At 39.6% G+C, this 23,050-nt stretch overlaps 1 protein-coding gene across 1 annotated transcript in view; it reads left to right on the top strand.

Annotated features, from left to right (window-relative positions):
- The first annotated feature begins 505 nt into the window (after positions 1-505).
- Positions 506-23,050, top strand: part of LOC134587121 (uncharacterized) — a 55,761-nt gene continuing 33,216 nt past the window's right edge. The window contains exons 1-6 of the mRNA XM_063443264.1: positions 506-1,046; positions 10,938-11,057; positions 13,035-13,154; positions 14,973-15,092; positions 15,648-15,770; positions 19,689-19,771. Coding sequence (XP_063299334.1) covers positions 824-1,046; positions 10,938-11,057; positions 13,035-13,154; positions 14,973-15,092; positions 15,648-15,770; positions 19,689-19,771 — 789 coding nt within the window. The 5' untranslated portion in view covers positions 506-823. The remainder of the gene's footprint in view (positions 1,047-10,937; positions 11,058-13,034; positions 13,155-14,972; positions 15,093-15,647; positions 15,771-19,688; positions 19,772-23,050) is intronic.

A 23,050-nucleotide genomic window follows, 5' to 3' on the forward strand; every position in this document is an offset into this window, starting at 1 on the left:
TGGCAATGTTTTCAGTTGCAGGGTTAAAACAAGGGGGGGTACATTAAGATTAAAACAGCTGTATATATATATATAAATCTAAATTAGAGAATTTGTACATCAGCTATTTTAGCATAAATATTGTGATTCTGTTTAAAATTCTCTAGCCTATTTTGGAGTTTAGTGAATAACCCTATGCGAATTACTGCAACTTTATAACTGATGGAAATATGCTACGATCTCTATTCACTGTTACCTAGAATAATACTTGATGCAAAAGTACAAATACCAACAAAAAGTTAGTATTTACAAATATATCTAAAAAAAAACACCAAACCATATTCAGTCATAACAAAAATGTTATTGTTAGTCAGTTTAAGCCCATCAACTATATACAATCCTTTGTTCAATTTCAGACTAGAAAAACCTGTTTTTGTTGTCTGAGCTAATCCTCTGTTTACATAGCCCAATAGCAATGAAGGATTCCAATAGTGGGGGAGGAGCCACTGTTAGTCATTACATCACACCGATCCTGCAGTTATCCCTGAGAAGGTCCTTTGCCTGCACAGTTCTTTGTCTGGAAACCCCATCAAGCAGCAGCTATTGCTTATGCTAGGCAAGCTTGCTCTGCCATACTGATTGAGATTAATGTAAGCATGTAACGCTACGCTCTATGATAATACGTCTAGCAATCAGACCTTGTCCAGTGCAATAAAGAAGCCTTTTGGATTTTGCTACATTCTTTGCAATAACAGTGGCGTATCTCTGTGTTCTGTGAATGGATACATTGTAGCGAGGCCATCAGGAAACATCAGCTCTATCCACCTGCAACCAAAAACTAACCATGGGTCGACTGTGTGATAAGTGCATTCAGCTGATGCATGACTTCGTGAGCTTTGTCAAGAGGCTGTCCTCCAGGATAGTGGAGAAGATCCAGGAGTGTGTGGTCCTTCTAAATGAATGCTGCTTCACGTCTAGGAAGACCAGGGTGAGACAGCTTTATGAGCCTGTTCTTCAGAAGCATGAGAGACAGGCTGCCCAGGACTTCCTCAATCACATGGAGGCAGGTGAGCTGACTATTGACATCATCTCCTACATAATCACAACCAATAAATAGCCACTAGTCAGCTATAGTGTTGCACTATCTGATAAGCAATGCGTTCTGCAGCAGTGTAGCAGACTTCTAGCATTCCCTAAACTGCACTGGCCACCTCCAGCTGGGATGTTTACAGTACACTGAGTGTAGTGAGGGACACCCATTATCTACATAGGGCGTTCAATGAATGCAGAGCTGGCTATGGAGGGGGAGGGGGCAGAGCTATGCTTGCTTAGAAGTACACGTGTTTGTTCAGCTGTGACTGTGGCTGCTGGAGCTACACTTTGATATTTAAATTGCAGATTGTGAAGAGAAAAGAAGTTCAGAAAATTCATTGTGGTGGCATGTTCTGTACCTGGGGGAGGAACGTGGTGTAGAGATCTTCTGTCTTATTTTATTAACTTTTTTTTTTTTTCTATTTATGATGGCTGTGAGTTTGAAGAAAACTGGTGAAGAGTTGTTTGATCTCTGAGAGAAGTTGCTGATGAAGTAAATGATGAATGAGACTGAATTGTGAGAGCATAGTCTGACACTGCAATACAAGAAGACATTCAAATCACATGAAAAAAATGTCAGTGTTCTATAGCATTACAATCCACATATGACCTAACGTAATCCACACAAATATAGTATTTGTTGTTTCCAGTTATGCTAATCCTATTTAACCAATTATCAGCGCTGCAGAATCTGTTGGCGCTTTATAAATAGCAGTAATAAAACAATTTGAGATGCTAAAGTAGATGGAGATGTCTATATATACTTGAGGGGAGAGCATGCTCCCGAAAGCTGAAACCATTTTGATGATATAATAGGTCAAATGCATATATGATTATTTGTTTTAATTTATTTTCCTATAAATGGGAAAACACGGTGGTGTCATGCCACTGATTTTATGTTGTACACTAAATATAGTAATAAATATCAATTTAAAATCTGATCTGGTCTCAACCCCAATCTTTGTTTGTCATTCTTATAAAGAGCCGTCCTATTATTTAGCCATATCAACAATGGCAGTACTGTATTCTTTAGAAATAAGACTAAACTCTTGCATCATTAAACATTAAGTGACAGGAGGTGAGAAGGCACTGTCCAAACTAGCTTACAATCTGTGAGGAGGAGGTAAAGACACACAAGAGGAATAACAGGAAGTCAGAGAGGGTAGGGATTGAAGGATAACATGCCTGTGTTAAAATAAACTAGTAAAAGAACCAAACAGTGGAAGGAGAGAGTGTGGTTTGGGCTATGGAGGTGAGGGAACTAAGGGCAATTGTAATTAGAAGTGACACCCATGAATGTGGTATGCTTTCCTAAAGAAGAATGATTTCAATTACTTCTTAAAGGACTGGAGGCAAGGGATTGGGAATTCCAAAGAAACAGGGCAATACTTCAAGAATTCTACAGATGGAAGTTGCAGTGTGGGATTGAGAAAGTTATTTGAAGAGCAAAGGGAATGGGAAGAGGTGTATTTGTTGAGTAAATAGAACATGTAGTAAGCAGTGGAGTTAGTGAGGACTTTATAGGTTAGTGTTAGCAGTTTGAATTGGATCCTGAAGGGTACAAGAAGTCAATGTAATGATTGGTAAAGATGATGATGTTGATGTTGGAGAACTGGTCAGTCAGGACAACGAACCTGGCAGCAGAATTTATTATAGACTGAGGAGGGGCAATGTGGGTATTTGGAAGGCCAATGAACCATGAGTTGCAATAGTCAAGTTGGGGAATGAGTGCATAATCAAGTGCCTTAGTTTTAGCTTGAGTTAGAAAAGGGACAATATAGGCAATATTTTTACAGGATTTGGAGACCGGCTGAATATAAGGAGAAATGGTAAGACCGAGTCCAACGTAACCCTAAGGCAGGGAGTTTGAGGGGTTGAGGTAATGTACAATGGCAGTCCTGTATTCTCTAGAAATAAGACTAAACTCTTGCATCATTACAAAAATTTATTTCAGTGTATAAAGTAGGGACACTTAGGTGTCCCAGTGACTTGCAGAAAGATAGATTAAGGAGGAATATTACAGTGGTGAAAGATGAGGAGTCCAGTTTTAGAAAGCAGTAAGACATCCAGTTAGAGGTGTAAGTGATGCAGTTTGTGATGAGTTTCCGGAGGGCAGGAGGAGAGGTAAATCTATTATCATCAGCATATTGATGGTAGTGACATTTAAAGGAGTTAGTAAGGTAACCTAGAGAGGCAGTGTAAACAGAAAATAAGAGAGGATCAAGAATAGATTCTTGGGGACCACCAACTGAGACAGGAGGTGGCACCAGAGAAAGAGACACTAAAGGAGCGTTTGTAAAGATAGGCCAGAAAAGTGCAGTGTCATGGCGTCCAAGGCTGTGGAGGATTGGAAGAAGAAGAGAGTGGTCGACAGTATCAAAGGCAGCAGAGATGTCAAGACAAGTAATAACCTTTATTTTTAGTAGTGATTAGGTTGTTTAGTCAATCTGTTAAGAGCAGTTTGAGTTAGAGGAGTGGAAGCCAGATTGAAGAGTTTAAAGAGAGCGTTAATAGTGAGAAAATAAGTTAGACAGGAAAGCACAAGCAGTTCAGGAAACTCATAAGTGAAGGAGAGTAATAATATAGGATGGTAGAAGTATGGTCAGGACTCAGGAGATGGCTTTGTTTAGTGTAGGATTGACGAATGCTTGTTTGAGGGAAGAGGGGAAGATGCCAGTAGACAGAGTAGACAAAAAATGCATTAGTAACGAGACTACATTAGTGGAAAGAGATTGGATAAGGTGTGAGGGGAGGGGATCATGTAGTGCGAGAGGATAGGAGATGTTTAGAGATAATTTTCCAAGACTGGAGAAAAGTAGTTGAGTGGAGGAAGGAACAGTATTGGAAGGATGAGGAAAGAGTGGAGTTTGCATTCCTTATTTGGTTGTGAAGTGACCTGCAACAGGTGCTTCGAGTGAGCTTTAATTGGTGCAACCATATCTAGGGGCAGGAAAGAGTTAAGAGAAAAGAAATTGGAGACTAGATACAGGAAGAGAAGTGATACATCTCAAGATAGCTCATATTTCTAACACTCAATACTAGCCTGAGGCTAGCTAGGTTTAATATGTTGAGTGGGGGGCACATTGACAGTGCAGGGTAGAAGACGGTGATCAGACCGTCAGACGGAGAGTAAGTTGTGTTAGACAAAGCATATTTTGGGAAAAGACAAGGTCAAGGGTATTGCCAGATGTGTATAGGAGAGTTAGTCTATTGAGTAAGGCCAAAGGAGGAGGTGATAGATCAAAATCTAGATGCTATTAAGTTGTTAGGTTGGTAAATAGGAATGTTGAAACTACCAAAGATAAAGGAAGAAATGTCAGAGGAGAGAAGGTAAGGAAGCCAAGTAGACAAATGATTAAAAAAGAGTAGAGGACAGTCAGGGAGACGGTAGACATTGACAATGTGGGCTGAGAGAGGAATGACGAGACAGATGGAATGTACTTTGAAAGATGAAATAGAGAGAAGGACAGTTTGTGTCCTTGCAAGTTACCAAAGTCTGGTGTTTTCGGAATCAAAGAACAAACCTGTGATGGTGTGATATGGGTCTAAAATCAGGACTATTGTACCAAATCTGGGACAGCTGGGGGTATGCAGATGTAACATTTATGGTTAAACATGAAAAGTATAGGGTTACTCCAAACAAAATGCAGTGTTTTAGTTTTTTTTAAAACACTGGTTTTGTTTAGAGGTGGTCTGCCTCTAACCAAAATAATAAAACACATACTAAAAACTTTCCTCCGTTCCAGTTTGATCCTCCTTGGCTGACATCACTCCCCCACACCGGAGTGGGAGGGACTTTAAGGAGGATGGACTGAGAAGAAGAGCAACATGGCGCGGGGGCAGCCAATGGCTGTTTAATGCTAATATGCTTTGTGTGCTGGTGTGAAACACAGAACTGATGTTAGTCAGCCCAGAGTTAATGGCTCATGACACTGCCATAGATGAAGTGGTTAATTTATGCTGCTATAGATGAAGTGGTTAATAGCGAAACGCTGCAGTCTTCAAATAACTGATGTGATCATGATGCTTGAAGTAACCTTTCAGAATAGACCAATTGTTGCCAAAGGTGATTGGTACTTTCAGATATCCAGGTATAACATGTCCCTAACATTTTTCACTTAAACAATACATGAGCTATTTATAACCTGTGACAACAGTACTGAGCTACATCCACTTTGCTTTCTAGAGAACAATAATGTGTCATTATGCAAATATTTGCAGAGGCACTCGTTAACCCTTTTATGACAGGACTGTCGGGAAAGAAGACAAATACAGTGACTTGAACATCCATATACAACAATGTAGAAACAATCCGATTCCTTTTAAAATAATCTTAATAATCCACCCACAATTCTGTGTTTTTATTATGAAGCACTTGGCACAATTGTCTAGTTTGCAAAATGTTTATATATCATACAACATACTCATTCACTAAACAGCAATTTCAAAGCTCACACAATGTAATCGGATTAGGTTTTTTTTTAATACCTAATCTAGGCAAAAACAATGTGGGTTTAGTTACAGTATATGATCATACATTGCATAAACCTGCCACAACGCCAGTGTGTTTTTTTTGGTAGACTAAATGAGGCAGTTACGTATATCCCACATTTTATAATGCTATTTCGAATCGACTATTTTATGTAAAGATGGCTATATGCTTTCTTCAGAGACATACAGGAAGGTACCACATCTGTGTTTCTAGAATAGGATAGGGGTGCTTGTTTTACGCTTCCAATCATTGTACAATAAAAGTATTCAGATGTGCAATTTGTGACCTGTTTTATTTAAGATATCCGTGACTTAAATGCAAATATTCCATGCCCCATATATTTATAAAAATATTTTATAGGGTATGCAATTAAGTTCTCATTGTAAGGTCTCCTGAATACAGGATGTGTTTTCTGTTTTTGAATCCAATTATTTTGTAGTTGGCTACAGATTGGTCATTGTTTAATGAGTGACAATCTGTATCTTGCCCCTAATGTATATGACACTGTGTGCAATGTATGTGTGTATTTAATATTAATTATGCTCTTCCCACGCCAAGCTTAAAATGGAACACACCAAACATTTGCATACCCAGCTAACCCTTTGCTATTCATAGACTGTTCCCAATGATTGAATAGCTGCGAGCAGTGTAGAGTGAGGCAGGATCCCTTTATAAAGAGCAGGTTTTTTTTATTGTTTGGGAGATTTATCAAGGCAAAGCATGTTGAGAGATATTCAATTGGTTTCCATGGTGATTACTCCTTATTTAGCACTTTACCTAGGAGTGGCACCCAGTTTTTCCTTGATAAGTCAATTCCTCTTTATGTCTTATAATATAAATTTGCTGTTGCATTGCCATTTGCAGCAAAAATATGAGAAAATTATTCTACATGTGAAACATATTATTATTTTAAAATACATAAACATTCACCCATGCAGGAGTGCAATGTATATGAATAAAAGGACCTACATTTAACATGAATTAATTCTATTTTTTAGATTAGTTAAAACAACAGTTGTGAACATTATGTCCAGTTAATTACTTTTCTAATGCATGCAAAAATACATCAATTATGCTAGGTTGAATGATGCATAGCTAGCCAACCATATCGACTTAATAAGGATGCTCTTGCATTGTTATTAATATTTATGCAAACCCTGTGACTATGCATAAATTAAAGCTTTATTACTAACTATAAGCATATTGCCTTAGGGCTTGTGCTATTTATAAAGGTGCCATAATGGGTGATGGGTTTTATATATTAGAAAAATTGATATTTTTACATTTTATTTTCCATACTCCATACATATGGGGGAGGGGGACCTGAATAATTTTTCATTTGTTTCAAAGGCAATTACACATTTCCAACCTGTGAGTACAGAGTATATCCGTAATAAACATATTCATGTTATAGACATTGCATACACATACAGGCAAACCATCATACATGTCTATCAGATCAGTTCACTTTTGTAGTAATGGGTCTCGAAAGTCTTAAGTTGCGTTTTACAGATAACGCCTTATACAGCAAGGCAGGGAATTGCTGTGTGCAATAAAGCGGTGTAAAGTCTGTTGCATTATTGCTGTGTTTTTTTGGGGGGGGTTATTTTTTTTTTTTTTTTAATATAACCCTTTTGTGGGTGGTGGGTATCTTTCCTGTGTAACAGAGGGAAGCGGGAGTGCAATGTTTTAGGGATAGCCATTTTCCCCTTACATTTGCTCTGCCTGCAGGAGGAAGATTTCTGGGTCTGTTATCAGCCAACTTACAAGTATAGGTCAAAAATAGCAAGACAGAACTACTGGACTTAAAATGGCCTGGTTTAACGTTGAAGAAGAGAAAAGGCATAAACATAACACTAGCTAAGATCGAGATATCAGATATATGAGAATGCAATAGAACTAGCCAGGTCAGGATTACAGATGTCAGGAAGGACAATAAACAAGCCAAAGCCCAATAACCAGAAAATCAGAGAATACGTAATGTACTATACATGGAAACAAGAGGAAACCACAACAGGGCAAAAATTATGGAGCCCAAAACGTTATCTTTATGATCTATCTGCAGCAAACAATTTGAACTACTAACAAATACAATATTTAACGGTCATATCCTACTCAGAATTTTGGCCCACCCTGTATATCAGAACATTTTAAATAACCCCCATTATCGCATTAAACTATGGCCAAATGGGATCTCCTTTTGCTCCCTAACCTCCTTGCTAATTTTCAAATTATTCACCCTTTTAATTGTTATTATTATTGCCATTTATATAGCGCCAACAGATTCCGTAGCACTTTACAATGTTATAAGGGGGGGATTTAACTATAAATTGGACCATTACAAGAAAATGTACATGGACTATAGGTTGAAGAGCTGTGTCGTGGTTGGTTGCTTTGTTCCTGGGAGGTGTGTGTTGTACTGATGATTTTCTTTGCTGCTGAGTGAAGGCGAAGAAAGAGAATGCATGGTACTCGCCTCCGTGCCATCAATAAAATCATAACTTTACGTCATGCTAATAGTAAAATCTGGGAATTATGTTTTTACTGTTTCAGTGCCAGATATGGGACTTACATTTCTTTCCAATGTGCAGGTCACATCTATGGCATTTAAATAAGTCAAACCATGTAAAGTGGGTTTATTTTATTTTTTAAATATTTTCCGTTCATTTCATTTTTTTACATTTTATTTGAACGCTATATTCATGTTTCATATGGGTCCAAGTTGAGAGGGGGTGGAGCCAAGTTATGTGGGGAGAGTCTGGCGCCCACATCAATTTAAAACTTCACCAGCCTCCCCTGGTATTCGGTTGTGCATCCTCTAATAATATGCAGTCTCTATAACAGTGTTTCCCAAACCAGTCATCAAGACCCACCAACAGCGTTCTACTGACTAACAGTAATAAGATTAATTTAGAGATAAATGAACTCTGTAGTATTAGGAAAACAAAGATGCATCCTAACACTAGAATGCTCCCCCCACTGTTCAGAAAAGGGCTTAAAAAACATAACGAAAAAGCTTTCTTTAACTTGCCTGATTCCAGCACCAAGGTCCCTTGGTACTGTATCGTGCGTCTCTTCCACCAATGTCAGCTAATTGGGGGGCAAGGGACCCTAATGCACGTGTGGTGAATACCACCTGCATTAGGCCTCCTCTATAGGAAAGCATTGACTCAATGCTTTCCTATAGAATGTTGCTTGATGCTGGATCTCCCTGTGCAAAGCGTCAGGATGTCCAGAGTTGTTTCACCGAGACAAACTCTGTGAAACGTCAGAAAGCACCTCTAGCAGCCACTAGACAAGGTCTTCACGCTGCAATGAAAACATTGCAGTTTCTCTCTCTCTTTTTTTTTTTCCCTTTTACTAGACTGTTCCTGGGATAAGTGCGCACACCAGACATAAAGAAATTCTCTTGATTGAAAATGTAAAGATGTATAGGCTTTCTCATAGATACCGAGCTCATCCTGTTTCTGTACTATGCACATTAGGAGGGATTTGACATATCCTGCCTCTGAAATGTCTAGTTTGCATCAAAGGAGTAGCTGAGCGTCTACAGCAAGCTTTCCCAAACTCCAGCCCTCCAGATGTTGCTGAACTACAACTCCCATGATTCTCGGCCTATCTATTTCATTCATAGAATCACGGGAGCTGTAGTTCAGCAACATCTGGAGGGCCGGAGTTTGGGGAAGCCTGCTCTACAGTCTCAGACTTATATATGGGAAGAGATTGGGGAAGGTCTCACATCTCATTTTACTCCCAAAGCTTTCAACAAACTCATTCAGATTATATACTTTATACATAAAAGAAAACCTGGTGGCTGGAGATCATTTATGATTGGGACATATTCTTTTAAAAATATTGTTTTTTGTAGAATTGTGCAGGCTGCACGGGTCATTTATCCGATATTACTACATTTTAGTTTCAATAATGAGTAGAGCTCCTTTAAAATGTGTTAGTGTCTCTTTAATAACAGCTGACCTGTGGGTGGCGTTTTTACAACTTAAAGGGACTCCGCTTCCTTTCATTGTGTGTTAATGATTTGACTGTTTATAACCTTTCATAGCTACAGTTAATAATTAACTGAAAACAAAGCATAATACGACTGGGTCCGTTTAAAGTTATTATGCCACCAGACTTTATTTTTCTTTTTGCACATTCATATAGCATTTTAAAAATTGCTGATGTGATATGATACTGTTTAATTTTTTTCAAGTAGTTTCTTCACTTGTAGTTTATTGGATTTGTTATTTTATATATAATATAAGGGACACAAGGTAAATAAATGGTGGTGAAATATATATATTAAAAATACATATATATATATATATATATATATATATATACATAACGCGAAACAAAGTAAATGGGCATGTCCCCCATGCATACAGTTACTAGGGTAACTAGGGTAAGGTTGTGGGCAGGATTTAAAAGCAGAATTATTGTGTGCCTGAGTCTGGTATAATACCTTTAATGAGAATACAAAATAAAGGTAAATAAATCAAGATAACTGTCCATTGTCAGGTTATGTTAGCATCACCGGGTAAACGGAGCAATTGAGCATCTAAGGGTTTCTGTGGTTTGAACGCAGGCACTAGATCTGCTCCTGGCCTATTGACTGTTATATTTATATGTGGTTTGGGCAGTCTGTACATTTTCAATTCTTAAATAAGTATAAGTGTTTTGTTGATGTCTATCAATGACTGCCTAAAATGTTAAATGATGAAGAATGCAGAAAAGTTATCTGATCTTTGTGTAAACTGTAAATATTCCCCCTGACCAGTATATACTATGTATATATCACATCACAAAAAAATATATATAATTTTTAAACAAAAGTTCAATATATGATTTTTTGTTAACATGACCTCCCTTTGTAAAGAGGATATCCACCATGATCAGCAATTTCAAACAATCCTTTCCTCTTATCTGTGCAGTAGAATTGTATTGATTAATCAGTTCAACTGTTGAAATTCCAGATTGTGATTGGTTGCTGACATCATCATACTTTTGCATATAAATGAAGCATTGTTAATCTAAACCTATAGAATTGCTAGCATGTTAAGTCTAATAGACGGACTAAGATTTAACATCTTTATCCTGCATTATGTATATACATCTACATAAAAACATGTCTTGATTGATTCTTGGCCAACCACAATGCCAAACTAAGTCAATGTCAGACTTACGTACATGACTTTTAAAGTCCTTGCTGTTTATTCTTGTACTGAGGACTGGTTGATCAAAGCTGCTTTACATTAGTAAAGAACAATCGTGGTTTAAGAGACATATTTCCTGTTAATTGAACCAGGAGTGGAATATACATAGTATAGAATTTTTTAATCATTTGTCACTTTCTTTTCTTTTATTATTTTTGTAGGTTTGCAATCATCACCACTTGGAAAGGAGACTCTGGATGCTTTGAAGATTTTGGCATTTTCAGAAAACGCTGATCTCCAGCATTCTGCAGCTCTTTACTATTTACATATGAGCCAACATTGTAAGTAAATGTGTTTCCTTGCCACAGTGGACACAAATACCGGTTTATCAGAATAGTTTGCCAATGGCATTCATTCAAAACCACCAAATTAGACGAGGTGGAGGACGGGAGAACCAGAGGGAACTATAGTGTAAAGCATAGAGATTTGTATTCCTAACACAAAAGAATCTCTTGAAACACGTTAACATCTGATTTACAATGACATTTTTTTTTCATGTTGGCTGTATCCCTAACAGAAAGGGGATGATTTTCAAGCTTCCTGTCAATCAAGCATGCTGTTGCATACAATTCAGGGAGTGCTGTTTCAGCACTCTCTGCATGTTCTTAATGGCTTTAGTGTAGAGAGAGTGCGTATAATGCGACACTCACACTAGGCATTTGTGGTCGGTTGTCTGGTGTCCCCAGAAGCAGGTAACACATTTTGGAACTTTTGGGAGGCCTGCAGCCCTTACAATACCTCGCTTGGCTGTGACCCATGGAAAGAAATCCAATCTCATAGCACAGTGTGTTTACTTTAGAAGTTCTTGTGGCCTGCTTTGTTAATTTAACTGTAGTGGAGCTCCCTGTACCCTGGCTGGGGACATCTGCCAAGTACCACTTCCTAACTGGAACAGGGGAAAACCTCAGCGCTTCTGCCCTAGTTGCCGTGGCTTGACTGGGGTCTTCCTGGAGCCTCTTTGTACCGGAACAGGATACGGGGCAAGCTCTATTCACTCCCAGGGACTGGACAACACACAATCCTGGGAGCTCTAGTCTTTACAAGGACTTTCCCCGCCGAATCCTCCACGAGCTGGAACAAGGTGATTAGCCCTTTCCCATTACAGTAACTAGCCAATACATAGTTCTGGGAGTGCAACTGATTTTAATGAGCCAAACTCAGCCTTTTATGCACAGACCCAAGCAGGGGGTCTCCATTGTATTCAACACAAGCCCCTCCCAGGAATCTCTGGGCCTGGGAGATAATTGCGCTAAGCCGGTAAGCTAATTATCTCCCAGGAACAGTGAGGCAAACAAAAAAACATAAAAATTACCCCAAAACATCATAAAATATGCCATAACCCCACAAATAATACATCCCCAAATAGCCGTGATCTGAGCACCCAAATTCTCCAAATAGCTCTCAGATCCATGCAGTGTAGGGGAAACGCCGCCATGTTAAAGTTCTGACCAGCCGCACACGTGGTCCTATGCACAAAATAGTTTCAGGGCATTTGGTGCTTTTGCCGATCAACTTTCAGGACCTCCTGCGGCCGCAATACAGGGTGCTCCGCCTGGCTTTCAGGTAGCATTCGTTCCCCTTAGTCTCAGGCACCTTCTCTCCAAAAAGCGCTCTCCTGATGGATCAAGTTGTCCGTGAACCGCACGGTCACTTTATGCCGAAAACAGTTCCATAATATTCGAGGCTAAGCACTGCTGAGGTGACCGGAAACCCACAAATCCCTCCAGAGAGCTAGCGTTCGGTTTCATTCGCATGAAGGGAAAGTGCCGAACCAGGTGCACCCAGGGAAAGCTACTAATGGCTGCTTGGCAGAGTAACTCCGAAACATTTGTCCCAGACCTAGACCATACTCGGTGGGCAGGAAGCCGGCTTTCACACTCCTCCAGGAGTCCATGGCAAACGTGGGAAGAAGCTTTTGCCACAATAACTTTAATCACTCAGTAGGCTTTTGCAGACTCTAGCAGGGAATAAACAGAGCGGGGGATAAGAAAAGGTAATTTATACACCAAAACTTCTTACTGAAGCTAAAGTTGTTTTGGTGTTTAGAGTGTCTTTTTAGGAGTTACTTATTTAGTGCCTGAGCTGAGGATTCAGTGTCATTAGAACAGTCCGATTTGTGGTTTTCATGGTTGGTTTGAGATCTAATACTGCATGGACCAGATAAAACAAATATTCTTTCTTTTCACCATTTAAATAAATCCAAGCAATCATGCTATTACCTATTTTCAATTTATTTATGTCCATTTCTGTATTTTTAGTGAATGCTCCTCTGCCAGCTGAATACCTGGGGCCCTATCAAGCTTTGCTGCAATCCAGTGACCTAGAAGTTCAGCAGATGTCTTCCTTGTCCTTAGTGAACTTCTTACTTGAAGGAAACTGTAAGTGCCGCTTACAATCATCTTTTATGCATTTTTCTTAAATTACATAACAATATTATGTAAGTATGTATGTAGAGATACGATTTGGATTTTTTTTTTCTTTAAATTTTATTGTGAAAAATGTATCTTTTATGCCAGTCCTTGCTAACAGTTTGACAGTTCAAAAAATTTTCAACATATGTCAAGTCATGAAAATTAATTTAAAAAAAAAAAATTGTCTTGCCTTTTGGGCATGTTTCACTTTGCTATATAAAACTGTTAAATGTATTTATATTTAATTATTACTGGCTGTTTATAAAGTTCCAACACATTCCGCAGCACTGTACAATTAGGTTAGAACATACAATTTATACAGACAAATGGTAAAGAGGGTCCTGCCATTGAAGCTCTTTTACGCAAAGTGCTTTGTTAGGTTACGAGCTTACATCTAAAGGATATGATGGGGTTTTGAGACAGAGGTAGCAGGGGGGATTTGGAAGTGATGATCAAAGGAAGGTAACGGAGAGTTCAGTTACTGGTAAAATTTAAGGATAATGAGCAGTACAATCTAAAACAGCTGGAGGGACATGCTGTAAATATAGTGGGAACGCAGGTGGGTCTAAGGGAGAGGGATGGCGATAATTCTATCACCCTAAATATTAATAACTATGTGTACATGAAATATTGGTGGAATACATTCAATGAAAACAACAATAAAAAACTGCAGAAAATTACAGTGGCAAACTACAGGTGTAAATGGTAACAATGTTATAGTACCACATAATAATAATGCATGATGATGATAATAATAAGGTAACAAAGTTGGGATAAATGAGATGGAGAATCTTACAAGATTCAGTCAGTACCTGAAAGTTGGAGGATGATGAGAAATGCTGAGATCAGTGCTCAGCTACAACATTGTTACAACGTACAATTACTGCGAATACATTGTAAAAAAGAAAATAGAAACTGGGGCTTACAAAATTATCATGTTTTTTTAGAGGTCACACTAAACAGGAGAATGAGCTTTCTATATGCAAATATTTGCTCATGAATCAGAGGTGTCAGCTGCACTGCATTGACAAAGTCTATGAGACGCCCGTGTCCTTGGAGACACTCTAAGCAACAAACAACTAGAGATCATGTACCTGCAAGTTTCAATGCTCAATTCTGTACTATTTAGGAGTTAAATGCCTTTTGTTTATGCAGCTCTTGCCATAGTTTATCTACACATGGCCTGAAAAAGAGGATACATTTTTTACCTTACCTCATTGCACATGCATTTGTTTAGTTTAGAATTTATCTTTTGCACTGTTATTTGCTTGCTACGACCCGCAACAGCCTCCTGTGTGTTTATATTTAAATTAACAGAGCAAGAGATATAGTTCTGTAAGATCTGATTGAAAATTAAACAATTTTTTTTCATTCATGCTGTACCAATCACAGCAAGGGGAGGTATGGCTAGGGCTGCACAAACAGAAACAAAATTACTTTTAACTCCCAAATGGCAAATAATTAAGCAATGAGTGTGCAGGGACATGATCTATCCACCAAAATTTCTAGTGCTTAGTGTTTCCCTTTAAAGTAGAGCTTTGTTCCGTTACTCCTATAAATGAGATTGGTTGGTGTTGATGTGTAGGGATTGTTGTCAACATTAACAGCACCTTTTCATCGTGTATAGTGTGCTTTATTTATCTTCTTTCAAATCATTTTACTTTGTAAGAAACCTCCATATTTCAGGTTTGTGTTTTCTTTACCATAGACTCTAGAACCACCACTGTGAGACATTTATAAGTAGCAGGCAATGACTGTGGACTTTGTTTTCTCTTCCTTGTGCAGTAAATAAGGAGCTTGTTGTCCACGTGGGTTTACTTGAACCAGTGCTGGAGCTGCTGGAGTCAGGAGATTCTGCTGTGCAGTGTAACTCATGCGCCTGTGTCATGACGCTTGCAATGTCCGGTGGGTATCTGAACTGATTAAATGATAGTTGTTACAAGGGAATCTAAGCAATGGTGAGCAGGACATTGTTGAAGTGCCTATACCAGGAACCTGAGCAAGATAATCCTACATGAATTAGATGTGTTAGATAGGGATTTGCTGAGATTTTACACGGAGTGCAAAACAGAAAGGAGACTTAGCCTGAAAATGTTACTGACAATCCAGTGCTCCAGTGGGGCAAACCAACCCATGTTACTGGATCCAGTCTATCTGGACTCATGAGAAATCTACGCACTAAAACGTATGCATGGAGTGCTGTTACAGCACTGTGCTTCAATACTGACCTCCTAATCTGTATATAGGTAAATAATTCCAAAATGTTGTCATATTTCCATGCATTATTACCAGACTAACGTAGCTTACCTTGAAAATTATGATCTGCTGGAAATCTTGTTTTAAATTAAACTGATGTAATTAAAGATAATTTTAGGCAACAGTGCTGCCTCAAATAGGCCTGTCTTAGCCATGATTAATTATATTATGTCCAAACCCTCTGAATATATCTTTTTCTTCCAGAGTCCAATCGTGAAGCAATAGGCGTTGCTGGGGGTATCCTTCCCCTCCTTACACTGGCCAAGTCTTACGACCCAAGGGTTCAGCAGAATGCAGTTGGAGCTATTCTCAACCTAACTCGATCAGGTGTTTATACAGAGAAGTTCTCTCTTATACATGTGAAGTTAAATAGTTTAATTACATACTTGTATTATGATTGACACAGGTTAATTCAACAAACGCGGGTGTTTTGCATACAGGAATCCCCTTTCTTATATGTGGAAACTTGATTAGATTAGTATATAGAAACATATTCTTTCTGTCACGTTAACTCAGTAGACCTGTGCAATTTGTTTTGTTCCAAATGTACATTCGGACGAATTTCGTGGAATTTGGAAATTCGGATGCTTATGAAAGTTCGGTAGTTCGGAAGTGCCAAACCAAACCGAATGACATTGGTCCGAATTGCCAAAGTGCTTTGGGTTTCTGAAAAGTTTCAAAACAAGAGAGGGGGCGGGGGGAGAAATTACGTGAATGATGACAGTAATCTTGACCAATAAGCTAATTCCTGGCAGTGGGAGCCCTATAGGTGTGTAAGTGATTGTGGTGGCAGTCCTGGCACTGGGAGTCCTATAGATGTGCAAGTGGTTGTGGTGGGAGTCAAGGCACTGGGAGCCCTATAGATGTGCAAGTGGTTGTAATGGCAGTCTGGACTCTGGGAGCTCTATAGATATGTAATTGTTCATAGTAGCAGTCCGGGTCGGATCTCATTGGTTGAAGCCATGGCTAAACATTTTCACTTGCCACTAGCTACTTGGTGTGTAAATATTAAAAAAAAAAAAAAAAAAAAAAACAGCCCCAGATGTAAGGTAAACTTACTCTTTTTTGGGTTACAGAGGTAATAAGGGCATAACCCAGAGAATACATGAATAGAAAAAAGAGAACTAATGAGGTCAGAATTCCACCTGAAACAGGAGGAAACTGCACCCCACTACAATTACCTCTAAATTAAAAAATTATTTTAGGTAATAATCTTTATTACTAAGAAAACACCCAACACACACAAACAACAAAAAAGTGCAACCCAAAGTGAATGAAATTCACTTGTGAGTATGTCTACCTGAGATCACCCAGGATGACATACTTCAAAGATTGCTGTGGAATCACTTTGTTGCCCATATAACAATTGAACCATAATATGCTAAATGTATCATACAAAGGGGGGGGGGGGGCATATGGCAAATAGTCGAGGAAAATAAGTATATTTACAAACAAGTAGCACGGCAATAGGATTATTAGCATTAAAAAATTGTATAATATTTCCACATAAATCATAGAGATCAGAAACTCATATACTAATAAAGGTTATTACCTAAAATGTTTTTTTTGTTAATTTAGAGTTAATTCTAGTGGGGTGCAGTTTCCTCCTGTTTCAGGTGGAATTCTGACCTCATTAGTTCTCTTTTGTGTAAATATTTAGCCCAGATGAGTAGAAATTCACCCCCTAGTGAGTATGGAAGGGACTTTCCAGACTTGCAGTAATTAGTAACATTAAAGACCTGGCTTAAGAGTGTAGGACTTTAAATTTTAAAGGATCTCCAGGCATTGCAATTTGTTACGGTGCATATGGGTGCCAAGTGCCTTCTTGCCTTATGGAGCTAAACCATTAACACACGGTTTACCCCCAAACTCTAGAAGGCTGCGTCTGATCACTATGTCCCTCTACTATCCTATGATAGTAGATAGTAGATCTGAGGCTAAAGTCGGACCGGTCCGGCACTGCTGAAGGGCTGCAAGCTTCAGCTATAACTCTCAGCCTATCACTAGATCCCCTCTTTTCTGAATGGGTAGCCTTATAAGAAATAGAGGGGCAGAGCGATTGGGCGCGGTCTTCCAGAGTTTGGGGTTAAACTGTTTTTCTTAACGGTTTAAGTCCTTAATGTTAGATGGTGGTGAAGTTGTTATGGAGCCTGGAGTTAAACCCTACTGTAGCGATTATACATTTTTATACGATGGCTTAGAGAATGGAATATTCTGAAAGTAGAGTACAAGAGTAGTTAAGATAAACAATAAATTGGCACAGATAATGGCTTTAACCCCTTAAGGACACATGACATGTGTGACATGTCATGATTCCCTTTTATTCAAGAAGTTTGGTCCTTAAGGGGTTAATTACCGTATATACTCGAGTATAAGCCGACCCGAATATAAGCCGAGGCCCCTAATTTTACCCCAAAAAACTGGGAAAACGTATTGACTTGAGTATAAGACTAGGGTGGGAAATGCAGCAGCTACTGGTAAATTTCTAAATAAAATTAGATCCTAAAAAAATTATATTAATTGAATATTTATTTACAGTGTGTGTATATAATGAGTGCAGCGTGTGTGTATGAGTGCAGCGTGTGTGTACGTATGAGTGCAGCGTGTGTGTACGTATGAGTGCAGTGTGTGTGTGTGTGTGTGTGTGTAGCTGAGCCTTGGTGGGGGGTGGGCAATTTTATTATTTTTTTTAATTATTTTAATAATTTTTTATTATGATTATTTTTTAGTATTATTTTTTATTTTATTTCATTTTTGTTCGTCCCCCCTCCCTGCTTGATACATGGCAGGGAGGGGGGCTCTCACTCCCTGGTGGTCCAGTGGATGGGCACTGTGTAGGAGGGGGGTCTGTCAGAGAGTTTACTTACCTCTCCTGCAGCTCCTGTCAGCTTCCTTCTCCACCGCGCCGGTCCGTGCAGCTCCCTCTGTCAGCTCACACTGTAAGTCTCGCGGCCGCACTATGACCCCGCGGCTCTCGCGAGACTTACACTGGGAGCTGACCGAGGAGCTGACAGGAGCTGCAGGAGAGGTAGGTAACCGCTCTGCAGACCCCACAGCCCCCAGTCTGTATTATGGCAATGCAAATTGCCATAATACAGACATTGACTCGAGTATAAGCCGAGTTGGGGTTTTTCAGCACAAAAAATGTGCTGAAAAACTCGGCTTATACTCGAGTATATACGGTAATTTGGTATTCAGCAAAAATCAACACAAATAGGTTGGTAAGATGAAGCCTCAAGAGATTGTCAGAACATGGATTATTACTAGCTTTCAGAGGGGTAGGTAGAAGCATTCTTATACTTTGAGCTTTCTTTTTTTTCAGGAAAGTTTGAAGGAGAACTTTTTTTATTATTGCCATTTATATTTATTATTTCCATTTATATAGCGCCAACAGATTCCGTAGCGCTTTACAATATTATGAAAGGGGGATTTAACTATAAATAGGACAATTACAGATAAACTTACAGGAACAATAGGTTGAAGAGGACCCTGCTCAAACGAGCTTACATTCTATAGGAGGTGGGGTGTAAAACACATTAGGACTTTGTAACTTATGTGTTTAGAACAGTTGTTCCAAAACCTTAATTAACAATGACATTTTTTTAGATTTTAAATGACTTAAAGTATTACAAGGTATTAACATGTATAAGGACACAAATAAATACAACTGACCAGTGTGTAGGAACACTTCTAATGAAGAAACGAAATATAAACATTGTTATTCTGACATAAATAGCTATCATTATCTTTCCCTTTCTGATAGCAACACAATTTAAGAACATGGCATTAGATTGATGACCCATTCCTATCTTGTTGCCTCATGCTTTATTTGTATTATAATACACTTCAAAAAACACTCTGCACATCCCTTCATTTGATTCTGCCTCCTGTTCTGGTGAAGGAAGTAATGTGACAATAAACAGTTGTTTGGGACAGTTGTGTACCTGTCTAACGAAAAGAAATTCTTGTGTTTCTACCGTTGAGAACTCATGAAAAAAAAAAACCAAAACCATCCAATATTGATAACAATGTAAGGGAACTACTATCTTTTTTTTTTTTTCTTTTCTTTCTATTTTTGTGTTTGAAGAAGTTAGTTGTTAATGTGTGATCTGAATTTTCCCACCCTGCATGGGCAAATTTTTTTTTTTTTTTTTATCTTTTAGGGGAAACGTGTGTAATGTGAGTGTTGTGATGTTCTCTGACATTTTTGCTTGCTGGGTTTCAATACATTATTTTACTTTGCAGAGAGGATCAAGAGTATCCTTTGCAGAAAGGGAGCCCTACCTGTCCTTACCTTGTTACTGCAATCTGATGATGCTGAGATTCAGGTATGGGACAATCATGCATCATTTTTTTTTTTTAAATTCTTTATTTTTGTTGTGCGGGGGGTTACAGACATATCATGTCATACGCCACAACAGCGTGTCACAGTTTGTACATAGAATAAACACTGGTGTGAGGGTTCGCACATTTTTGTAAATTTGGTAAGTTCAACTAAACAATTATTTCAACAGAGTGAGAAGTAGCTAGGAAGGCTAGCATATTTAAGTATAATTATGAAAGTAGCATAAGTAAACGTTGCTTACATAAAACATCATAGGAGAACACGTTTAAGTTCGCTTTAGGTTTGGTTTTGATGTAGTGCACTCTGCATGCCCTCTGAACCAAATGTTAAGTGTGGCTGGCCGTTAGGTGTCGTTATATCAAATGCATGTAGTTTTTTGTTTGGGTTAAGCCTAATTAAATGAAGGCAAATACAGGCGTGTGGTTAAATGTTATACAAGTTATGGAAGTCAGAGCCACAACAATAAACATACAAAGATGAAACAAAAAGATATGGCAGAGATAAAGCTATACTTGCTTTTTCTAACTTAACTGGATTTATTGAGTCTCTCATACTTAGACTGCTTTGTTAAACTAATATAATAAGTAAACCATATCTGAATAAAAAGTTAACTTGGCAACATGTGGGCAGCCGTGGTTGCTGGTGTCAGGGAGGAATAAGCAGGATAACCTTGCAACATTAGCTATGCAGGTTGGACATTGTAATGCTATTGAGCGAGCTTAGTCTAAAAGTGGCAGTGTCGCTAGTATTACAGGCTAGGTCGTCTAATTACATAGTTTACCAAGTTGAAGCGATCAAGTCCAATGAGACTCACTGAGTGCCGACTTAGTCGTCTAGAAAGCAATGTCCCGGTGTGGATAGCCATTAGAGGTTGCTAAATGGTATCCGCACTGACAGAACAGGCTGTGCCCCAAAGTGTTCTCGGCTGTGGGCGGCGTGAAGTGGGGCTGCGGGCCGGCGGGCCATCTGTCAGCCGATGCCCCTACTGGGGAGGCTGGCATCTCACGCTGGTCGGGTCGGCAGGGGTTTGGTAGGTCGTAGCTGTGAGGAGTGAGCACCCCAGCCCCAGGCCGGTATGAAGGCCAGCACCTGTGGGCCACAGACACGGGATCTCGCAGTTGAGGCCGGGTCTTCCCTCTGTTGGGCGCCTTGGAGAGCTCGGATGTTTCGCCATCGCCTGCGACGGCTGGGCTTCCGGCGGTGTGGCTGGTGCCGTGGAGGTGCTCTCCGGGGGGCCTTCGGCCCAGGAAGGAGTACGGTGTGGTCAGACTTTCCTGGCCCCTGCGACTTCACCGTGGCTGCTGGGTAAGTAGTTGTAGATGGCTGCAGCGCTTTCGGGTGGCCCCTGGCTGGAGAGTGGTTAGGTATCACTTTCTTCCCGTATAATGGGGCCCCTTGCTGGTCGGCCGTGGGTCTAGCTTCTGGATTAGGCGGCCTCTGAGGTTAATCCCGTCGGCTTTGGGCTTTGGTGAGTGCCTGTCCGGTCGGGAGTCCCTCTAGGTCATTCTCCGGTGAGTTCCCTCGTGTGGACAGGGGAGAGTCTCTCATTCTCCTCTCCAGCTTAAGCCAGAAGGACTCAAAGATGGCGCTGATTCTGTCGTCTGTAGTTTGCTGCGCCGCTGCCGTGGGCCCACGTGGGTGGTCCGCCATGTCGGGATCAGTCAGCTTAGCTTGCAGTTGTTGCCATAGAGCAGGTGAACGGCCTCCCGGGACTGGGATAACCCCTGCCGGTCCATAGGGGGGAGGACGTGGGCCCTTTTTCAGCCTTCCAGCCTCGTGTGGCAGCGGGAGAGCGTCCGTCTCTCCCGCGCCTGTCGGCTTCGCAGGACAAACAGAGTAATCTCTCAGGTAGCTCTCCATAGTGGGAGTCATTCGAAGCCCCTTAACGTCACCGCTGTCTCTGTATTCTTATATTTTGAGTTTAGGTAGTTTGGGGGCTGTTATAGCGCAATCGTTGCCTCTGGTAGCAGGAGCTGTTCCGATTAGCGTCCGCTCTGCTTGGCGGTCAGGCCCCGCCCCCAATCATGCATAATTTTTAACTTAAGCAACTAGACTTTATATATCTATATGTCAGTGTGTATATATGTATGCATATTCTCATAGATCAGTGCACAGTGTATGTATAGGCACAGCCTAATGAGGGTCAAGTAGAGACAGTTCTAAAAGCTACTCTCCTACCTAATTTGGGGGGGAGAAACATTGCAGACTTCCTATTTCCAGTCTGCCGAGCAGGACACTGTGAACTCCAGCAGACGACAAAGTCTTACAGCAGCTGAATTAAAACACATTTCTAAGGATGCTATGTTTCCAATTACGCTTTTTTGAGCCTGACATTTGAAATTCTAATTTTAGTGCATAACGATTATATTGTAAACTTGTAATGTGGGCTCTCAAGACCTAATGCATCAGTTTGATTCAGTCTGAGTTGCACAATTCAGGCTAGCATAGCCAAAGCTGAGTTGGAGATGTTTGTCCAAACTGATTATTTTAGCCTAAATGTTGCCTACAGTGTAGTAAATAACCCTTTAGGTTTTGTTCTAACTTCTACCCTTCAATCCGTGTACAGAGGGCTGCAGCACTTTCAAAAAATGTGTCAGTAAATAATATTTAAAATGATGTGTATCAGTTCAAAGGCCATTCGTTTAGTGCTTGCATGATTTAATTTACCATTTACCGTAAATAGCGCACTATTGATCAGCTGCTGCTGTTGCTTAAGTCAATATAAACTCAGTCATAGGTCAGCTTTGCAAGATAAAGCCTGTAATGTTTACACCTATCTATAGCAACTGCTAAAACCAGCATTGTTACTAAAGTATAGACTATTTATGTACATTTACAATTATACAATGACCATTGCATTTAAAAATGAACAGGGAGAGACCATTTATTATTAATGGTTTATAGTGACAATTCATTAAAATGATATTAAGAATAAAATTAATATTAAGCATGTCTTCCAAGATCCTGAAACAGTACAGCTGTAATTAGCTGACTGCCGCTTCAGATAGAACCAGGAAGTGGCTCTACCAATAACAACTATGAGGTCTGATCTCAGTAGAGAATGTATTTATTATTATGTTGCAGTGCCGCACATCTTACCGAATAGAAACCATACAGAGGTTACTGTCACTGTATACACACAACTACATTTAATCTTTGTGAACGGCCATGTGTGCATTAATTGTCAAAGTGACAAGTAACACAATACTCACAAGATTTTAGGGGCAATTAAGATTCAAAGGGTCCTTCCCCGATATTTATT

This window comes from Pelobates fuscus, chromosome 2 (assembly GCF_036172605.1).
Source record: "Pelobates fuscus isolate aPelFus1 chromosome 2, aPelFus1.pri, whole genome shotgun sequence".
NCBI lineage: Eukaryota > Metazoa > Chordata > Amphibia > Anura > Pelobatidae > Pelobates > Pelobates fuscus.